General features: G+C 45.3%; 1 protein-coding gene across 2 annotated transcripts in view; it reads left to right on the forward strand.

Moving 5' to 3' along the window:
* PRKX (protein kinase cAMP-dependent X-linked catalytic subunit) overlaps positions 1-8,886 on the forward strand; it is an 84,624-nt gene extending 75,738 nt beyond the window's left edge. Inside the window, exons 8-9 of one of the 2 annotated variants that reach the window (XM_060003063.1) lie at positions 1,574-1,721; positions 4,242-8,886. In XM_060003063.1, the coding sequence (XP_059859046.1) occupies positions 1,574-1,699 (126 nt within the window). In that variant the 3' untranslated portion in view covers positions 1,700-1,721; positions 4,242-8,886. Of the gene's footprint in view, positions 1-1,573; positions 1,722-1,856; positions 1,955-4,241 lie in introns of those variants that run through there. The other variant, XM_060003062.1, reaches the window with a different exon arrangement.
* The last annotated feature ends 411 nt before the right edge of the window (positions 8,887-9,297 follow it).

Genomic DNA, 9,297 nt, shown 5'->3' on the forward strand with positions numbered 1-9,297 from the left:
TATGAACGCATGCTCTGTCAGGATTCTCCAGCTGCATCTGCTTTGCTGTGGTCTGTTAGGAAGCACGGAGCTTTGGGACAGGGACAAATCTAGGTCCTCATCCTGGACTTGACTTGAGGATTCTAGCATCATGAGCCTCAAGTGTCTTGTGAAACATCCAGGTTAGGATCCATCCTGCAGAGGAAGGGAGAGAGGGGTGGTGCTCACCACGTGTGTTAAAGGCTCTGGACAAAGCATAACAGTTTCATAGGATTAGAGAAAACTAGTTGGTGTCTGTGTGTGTGACAGAATGTTGGAGTTGGATGTATGCAGGAATCAGCAAAGTACAACCTGTGGGCCAAATCTGGCCCCTTGCTTGTTTTTATAAATAAAGTTTTATTGGCACATAGCCACATCCATTTGTTTAAAGATTGTCGATGGCTGCTTTCCCACTGCAATGGCAGCACTGAGTAGTCGCAACAGAAGTTGTATGGCCTGAAAAACAAAATGTTTTACTAACTGGCCCTTTATGGGAAAAGTTTGCTGACCCTCTTCTCAATCCCAATGCCTTCATTTTTATCAATGCAGGATTGTGGTATGGCCTCTTGAGATAATAAAACCCAAGTCTGGAGCTCTTTCCATCTTTCTGGAATTTTCCAAAGTATGGCTACAGGACCAGCTACATCAGAAAGTCCCCGGCCTGGGAATCTCAATTTAACAAGCAGTCCAGGTGGTCCTCAATTCTAGAATTTAAGAAGCAAGTGCTGGGTACCTTCCTTCTTCCCTAAATTCTTCAAACTGTGTAAGCATTCATCAATCTGATAGTTGACACCTCACTTGCAATATCTTTAATTCCAAGCTTTTCCTGTTCATAAACAAAGAAAAGCAGCTCTGTTGTTTTCCAGTTCTTTTTACATTTTCACAGAAAGCTGTAGACATAGAGGGATGTATGGGTAGACCTCGGAGATACTGTAAGCTTGGTTCCAGAGTACCACAATAAAGTGAGTCACACTAATTTTTTGGTTTCGCAGCACATATAAAAGTTATGTATAGGGAATTCCCTGGTGGTCCAGTGGTTAGGACTGTGTGCTTTCACTACCAAGGGTGAGGGTTCGACCCCTGGTCCGGGAGCTAAGATTCCCGCAAACCAAGGCGTGGCCAAAAATTAAAAAAAAAAAAAGAAGAAAAATTAAGTTATGTGCAATATATACTATCCTGTAATCTATTAAGCATACAGTCACACTATGTCTAAAAAAAGTGTCCGTACCTTGATTCCAAAGTACAAAAGAAAACAAAACAAACACAATTTCAGTAGTAACATCAAAGATCCCTGGTCACAGATCAACATAGCAGATATAATCATAGTGGAAAAGTTTGAACTGTGAGAATTGTCAAAACGTGACACAGACCCGAAGTGAGCCAGTGTGGTTGGAAAAAGAATCCCAATAGACTTGCTCAGGGTAGAGTTGCTGCAAAGCTTCCATTTGTAAGAAACACAGTCTGCGCAAAGTGCAATAACGTGCGCTGAGCGTAATAACATCCTGGCGCGCGCTGTTCCTCTGTAACGCGGTGTTGGGTCTTGTTGATCCCCCAGCCTCCCATCGTGCCCAAAGTGTGCAGCGAGGGCGACACCTCCAACTTCGAAGCTTATCCCGAGAACGACTGGAACATGGCCCCTCCGGTGTCACAGAAAGATCTGGAAGTCTTCAAGAATTTCTGAGCATGGGCTCCCCACCTGGAAGGTATATCTTTTTTTTTTTTAATATCAAGGAATCTCATTTCATGCATTAATTTTATCAGTTGAATTCTGTTTCTTTCTTTCTTTTTTTTTAACATATACATGTATCTATTCTTTTTCAAATTCTTTTCCCATTTAGGTTGTTACATAACACTGTGCCCAGTTCCCTGTGCTCTACAGAAGCTCCTCGTTGGTTGAACTTATTTACAAAACAGAAACAGACTCATAGACTCAGAGAACGAACTTATGGTTACGAGGGGGGGAGGGTCGGGGGGAGGGGGGAGGGATACATTGGGAGTTCGGGATTGATACGTCCACACTGCTGTATTTAAAATGGGTAAACGACAAGGTGTATCTTTATTTTTAGTAGTTAAAAATCAGCGAGGGGGCTTCCCTGGTGGCACAGCGGTTGAGAGTCCGCCTGCCGATGCAGGGGACACGGGTTCGTGCCCCGGTCCGGGAAGATCCCACATGCCGCGGAGCGGCTGGGCCCGTGAGCCATGGCCACTGAGCCTGCGCATCCGGAGCCTGTGCCCCGCAACGGGAGAGGCCACAGCAGTGAGAGGCCCGCGTACCGCAAAAAAAAAAAAAAAAAAAAAAAATCAACGAGGTTGACAGAACCTCATGTGCAGGAGGTCTTGCATAGACCGAGTGGGGCTTCTCTCCCCCCTTCGGGCACGAGCGATGGAGCAGAACCAGCCCTAGTCCCTTCCAGGGCAGCAGAAGAAACAGCCGGTGTGTGTGGGCCGCACGGCCAGAGCAGCAGCCTCACCACCAGGATCTCACTCCCCGGACCGACCTGCCGGGGCAGGGTCTGTACCAACGCATACGGCTCCCAGGAGACCGGTGCGCCCACACATTGGAGAAGCATAGCTCTCGTGGCTGCTTCCTGGAATCCCCGAGGTCCAGACCACAGTACTTCCCAAGGATTTTCAGAAGGGCTCTTGGGTCTCTTTTTGTTAGAAAGGAATCATCTGAGAACACCTTGTAGGAAATTTGCTAAAGTCAATTTGAGATTGAAAAGAAATGACTTTGAGTCCCTTATTTCCACGAACCTTTGAAGGTCTATGACTCTCTGACTTTGAAGGTCTGGTTTATTTAGTTAGTTATTGAGTTAGTTTAATTGCCTTTTATTTTTCTCTCTGGTATCTAGGGGTTGGTTTTTATTTTCTTCATTTTTATTTTTTATTGAAGTATAGTTGATTTGCAATATTGTGTTAGTTTCAGGTGTAGCAAAGTGATTCCATTGTATATATGTATATATTTTTTTTCAGATTGTTTTCCATTGTAGGTTTTTGCAATATACTGAGTATAGTTCCCTGTGCTGTACAGTAGGTCCTTGTTGTTTGTCTATTTTATACCTAGTAATGTGAATCTGTTCATCCCGAACTCCTAATATATTCCCTCCCCGTTTTTCCCCTTCGGTAACCATAAGTTTGTTTTCTGTGTCTGTGAGTCTGTTTCCGTTTTGTAAAGAAGTTCATTTGTATCATTTTTTTCCCCAGATTTATAGTCGAGTTACTTTTAATGTACTTTGGCCAATGGCAGGGGCCGTATTTGATGACATTCTTGGTGACCCTTTGGAAGTCAGGAGACCATTTCATGATCTCATTGCTTCCTGTTCATGCAACCAGCTTGCATTTTGCTCTTCTAAAAGCCAGACACTTTCATATTTGAATCTCTCTCAGTCATTTTACCGGCTGGTATTTTCCGCTGAGCGATTAGGTGTGATGATGCTATGCGAAAAGATATTCTTTCATGAAGCGAAATCTCATCCCACAGGTGAGACCCGAGTTCAGCTTCGTTACAGGATTCCGGAGCTCTGTTCTGCAGCTGTGGGACTTACTCGTGCCTCTGTGTGTGGACTCCTGCTTCTCGGCAGGTGGAGATGGATGTTAAGACAGCTGGCAGGGGACCTCTCGGCTCTCTGTGCCTTGTAGTTCTCTTCATCATAAAATGTTTTTTCTGGTTGTATAATCCCACAGCAAAGCACATTGAAACTAGGATCTGTTTTTGTTTTTTTTTTTTTTTTTTTTTGCGGTACGCGGGCCTCTCACTGTTGTGCCCTCTCCCGCTGCGGAGCACAGGCTCCGGACGCGCAGGCTCAGCGGCCATGGCTCACGGGCCCAGCCGCTCCGCGGCATGTGGGATCCTCCCGGACCGGGGCACGAACCTGTGTCTCCTGCATCGGCAGGCGGACTCTCAACCGCTGTGCCACCAGGGAAGCCCTAGGATCTGTTTTTGCTTGAGTGATGAATCTCCCTTCTCATCGTGGGTGAGGAGAGGCTAGTTCTGTGCATGTCAACACCATAGAACATTAAAAACCCACCTTTCAAATATTGTTCCATGTCTCTTATTAGGCATCTTCTCTCCTTAGAATTCAGGCTTGTGGGTCTTTGCAGTAAGAATTCCAAAGGAAAGTTGGGTTTCTTTCGTGCTATTATTGTTGTTGTTGTTCTTAGGATGACAAACTCTACCCAGGTGTTTAAAAACTAACAAAATCCTTTGTCTGATTTCATGCCAGAAACAGGGTGATTTGAGCCTGCCTGGGACAGATGGCTGCCCCCAGGCAGACCTGAAGAAGCATCTTCTTAATGGGATAAGGACTTTTCCACATTTATATACACCCGGATGTGTATAAAGAGATTGCAGAGCCATTGACATTTGTGGACCTAGAATTATTTAAGCAACTGGAAATCGACTGCACAGTAGGACGTTTTGAAAAATTGTTTCGTTGTAGATTTTATCTTCTTTTTAGGCTTGTGTTCCTACTGGGATATCCTGGGGGTTTTTTTCTCATAGACTTTATAAGTTTGAGCTGAACTTGTTCAGATACAACCACAAATCGCGTGTGTGTGCCTGTGCGTGTGTCTGTGTGTGTATAAAAAGGACGGTGTGCCTGGATCAGGGAAATTGTGCAGTGAAGTAAATGTTCCTACTTTCCAGAGCCTATGGTGTTTTATGTTTCCGGTTTTTTTTCAAGCATCTATTCTCTTGGGGACAAATTTTAAAAGTATGATATGTGCATTTTTTACCATCTTATATGCCTTTTATGGTTATATGTGAAGAAAGTATCATACGACGGTCTGTATCCAATATCTTCAATGCTTTGTGTCTGGTAGCCTTGGGTCATGAATCCAGGACGACAGGGAAGGAGATGTGGCTTTGGACTTTAGTGCAAGGCGAGCCATTGGCCATGACTGTTATTCAAGGAATTTTCTCTATTGCATTAAAAAATCTCATACTCTGTAGGGGGATGGCTATCTATTAATATTCCAGGTTAAATCCGTGGACCAAACGGCATCTCCCAAAGCAAACTCGTAGCTTTCTGTATTGGCTCAATGAAGTTATGCAAATGTTTTCGTTTCCCTTTGGTTTTAGGAAAAGTAAGAAACAAAACGGGTACGATGGAAGTGTTTGAACCTCCCTCGTTTCTGCTTAGTTTTGCTTCTTCTTGTCAATGCTCAGTCCATCTGGTGTCATAGACCTGGTTGGCTTGTGCAGCATAACCGTTGGGTGAGATTCGTTTCTCTTTGGATGTGATGGTGAGGGTCCCCTGAGGAGTGCTCTGCTGTGCCTTCCCCTTAGCACTGATCTTGAAAGCCACGTGCTGAGTGGGTCGCCATGAGTATGTTGCTGTGTAAATATGGGTCTTCCCAGAAGCAGTGCCTGGGCGGAGGTCCTTGGTGTCTGTCTGGTCCCTCGTGCATTTCCTCCTCTCCTCTCTGCTTCTGCTTTCTGATTCCAAACTTTGCTGTGAAAATCTGAAGGCGCCGCCCATACTCTGTTGGCTGTGAGTCAGCTGAAAACACAGCATCGCTCAAACCTGTTACGTATCCGATCGTAGGGCCCAACCACGGCCTTCTCCGTGGAGGTCTGTGCGTTTAAGAAGTAGGTTCCAGAGCCTTCAGTGGTGGCAGGGATGCACCCGATAGATCTCCGAGATCGCCTCTCCTGCATCCTCCCTTTTCCTGCCGAGAAAGGTCCAGCTCCTTGGGCAGCCGGCATGGGGCAGAGTGTGCCCCACAGGTGTGTTGGTGTCCAGCGTTGGGTGCCCCCTGAGCTCTCAGCCCCCTCCCCGGCCTCTGCAGCTCATGTGTTCTTGGGTTACCGGGCAGGTTCTTTGCCATCAACACTGTTTTTCCTGGGCTGGGCCAGGAAGGCTTTTCTTCCTATAGCCCCTTCCTACCTCTATCTCTTCTGCAGGCACATCTGGGGGTGTGGAGAGCTGCCATTTGCAAAAAAATCATGCATTTTTTTTACCGCAGCAAAAAATGTCCAAGGAGATGCAGTCACCTCTCACATTTGGCCAGTTTCCACTCACGAATCCAAAGACGAGGGCTGTGTGTGTTTGAAGGTGACATGAAGGCAGCTTACACCTATAAGAGCTTTAAATTGAAGACACTAAATCACCCCCTTCTCATAAATGACCTCGTCTGCAAAAACCAACTCCATAGGTGAGAGTGAGTCCAAAATTTAGTAAAAGAAACCCGTTACAATGAGTAGCTCAATAAAAATTTATTTTCCGAGGGTGCGCTTGGATAAATGTTCCCACAGAACTGTGTTTTCAGTCTGTACTTTTCGGGCGCCGTGCTCTTTGGATGAAGCCATGGGCCAACAGGGGCTAAAATTTTACCATGTAATTTCTGCACTGTTTCATCGTTGAACGTCAGAAGGTTAAATGAGCAAAGCAAACCTGCACGGAGGTGTAGACACACGAGGAAAAACATGTCCTGTGTCTTCTGACTATAAAGATAAACAATTAGGGCTTCCCTGGTGGCGCAGTGGTTGAGAGTCCGCCTGCCAATGCAGGGGACGCGGGTTCGTGCCCCGGTCTGGGAAGATCCCACATGCCGCGGAGCGGCTGGGCCCGTGAGCCATGGCCGCTGAGCCTGCGCGTCCGGAACCTGTGCTCCGCAACGGGAGAGGCCGCAACAGTGAGAGGCCCGCGTGCCGCAAAAAAAAAAAAAAAATTATTATTTGGAGGTTTATGCTTAAAAAAATACAAAATAAATGAAACACCTTTCTTGAACACAATGCAAAATTGTACACACACACGATCCCTATGCGTGTTTTTTTGGGTTCGCGCTTCCTGTCCAGGATTTAATTTATGAGATGAAAAGAGTCCAAGAATGCATGAACACACACTGCCTTAATTTTGAACAAATATGCAGGGAAGACAAAAGTTCAAATGCATTGATGACTTGGTTCTTTAAAAACGTTGTCATTGACCGTCAGCCATGCAAAACATTGAAAGTGAAGAGGAATTCCAAGAGTACCACATGGTGTTTGTCTCACCTTCCAGACCCTCGGACCCATTTAATTACACAAAGCGTTACCTGCCGGTGACCAGGGCATAAATTACATGGTTTGACGTAATGCAAAGATGGGTGTGATCAAAGTGAGTCTTAAGCACATGGCATGCTCCCCGTGTATAACCGAAAAATTGTTCCCTCCCTGGAGGCCTTCTGCCGCGTTCACATATCGGATCAAAAATAATCAGGGTGCAAAGTTTTGGAGAAAATTCACATCCATCAGCACAACATTCAGAGCCGGAAAAGGACAGATTGATTTTTGTGTTCTGCAATTTTGACAAGTTGGTAAATGACAATGCTATTTAAAAAGTCTTTAGGAAACACATGTATTGCAAGAGGTGGATTGAGGCGGGTCTTGTTTTCCTAAGGGGACTGTCGCCAGCCTGCTTTGATAGGCATCTGTAAAGCTGAGAAGGAGATGAAATCACAGCTGACCATACGGCATAATGTTCATGGTCACAGAAGTTGGAATCCCCCTCAGCAGAAATGTATCGTTTGCCAGCAATGGAAAAATCGTGACTTATGCTCTCCACATGTCAAAATACGCAAAAGAAACTCCAGTCACCAGGTAACAGGTGTCCATGTCACACCGTCACGATGCTTTAAAACACCACCTCCTGTTGTGCTCCTGGGGCAGCTGCACCATCAGCTGTTTATAAAGGTCTCGCGCAGTGTTTTGTTTCCTTCTGTCCGTCTGTATGTCGGGACTCCCCTGCTGCCAGCCACAGCGTCACCAGTAGCGCTGAGCAGTTGGGTGATGTGACACACATTTGCCCTGTCTACGTACAACCTAAGTTGCCTCTCAGTTCGGAACCACTTGAACTGTGAAATACAGCTCCATCCTGTTCCCGCGAGACCCCGACGCACCGCCCCGTAGGCACCGAGGGCCGCCCACCCAGGTGAACGCCTGCAGGCTGCAGCAGGTCCCATCAGAACATCAAAATTCTCACGTTAGCTGCAGGTGCAGGAAAGATTGGATTTTTTTTTCCCAGCCCTTTGATTTTGCATCGCGAAATTTACACCATCACAGGAGCCCTTGATGGCTCCCAATTAAGATTTGAAGGGACACATGCCTGCATTATTCTTTCTCCAGGGGTCCGTCTCCCTGGCGTGTATTTTACACCTGTTGGGCACATCCTATGTACTGTATGTACCCTCTAGCCCTGTTTCTGACTAATTAGTTCCACTTCCCTGGATGTTGTTGAGTTACCAAAAACAAAGAGAAAAACACATGCACAGTTGTCTTAAGATGTTTGAGCAGTTGTGTGTGTGTGTGTGTGTGTCTGTCTGTCTGTCTTGTTGGAGGTGGAATGGGGGGGGATGCTTTCACCAAGCATAATGTTTTCATATCAAGCTTGTTTTTGCAGACCCTGTGGGGTTGCATCCAAGGAGCAGTGCTTCATAATCAAAAGGAAATACTCTGTAACGGTTTCCTCTAAATTATTGTGTCTTAAGATGTTCTATTGATCTTCCATGGTGGACTTTTGTTATTTAAGTACAAGTCATTACATGTTTGTTTTTGCAACGGGGATGTGAAGCCTTTCTGCTCGCAGGCCGTCTTTCCTGGTTCCCTGAGATGCTTTTCCAGCTCTGCAGGGCTGTCAGAGCTTCCTTCTTTCTTGCGGGATGAAGTTCCTGGGCCAGCGTGGCACGTCCCCAGTGAGTCACACTGGGAGCCCCGCCGGGTCATCCCAGCTTCTCATGTGGATTAAAAAACCCTGTCAATTCCTTGCACAATGAAAATCACTGTGATTTGTATATATACCCTAGGAAAATTTTACTGCTGTCTAATTTATGGAATAATACTATTGATTCCAGGTTTGTTTAATAAAACTTTGTATCTTTTAAGATAAAGTCTGTCTCCGGTCTGGTTCTTTGCTCACAGGGAAAGCTGTAGCTTTTCTGCTTTCATCGAGCCTAGGTGTCGGAAGTCTTTCTTTTTCTTTTTAATTTTTTATATTTTACTGAGATATAATTGACCAAAAAATTATGTTTGTTTCAGGTTTACAGCATAACGATGCTATATATGTATACGTAGCAGAAAAACACCCCAGTATATCTATTTAACATCCGTCCCCTTACATAGTTATAAAATGTTTTTCTTGTGCTGAGAACTTTCAAATTCTCCCTTAAAACAAGTTTCAAACATATGATACAGTATTATTGTATTTTCTTCTGCAGAGGGCCAGATGGTTAATATTTTGGGCACTGCAGGACAAGCTGTGTGCAAAAGCAGCCCTAGACTGTATGTAAATGAAGGGGCGT

Source organism: Delphinus delphis, chromosome X, assembly GCF_949987515.2.
Source record: "Delphinus delphis chromosome X, mDelDel1.2, whole genome shotgun sequence".
Classification (NCBI taxonomy): Eukaryota; Metazoa; Chordata; class Mammalia; order Artiodactyla; family Delphinidae; genus Delphinus; species Delphinus delphis.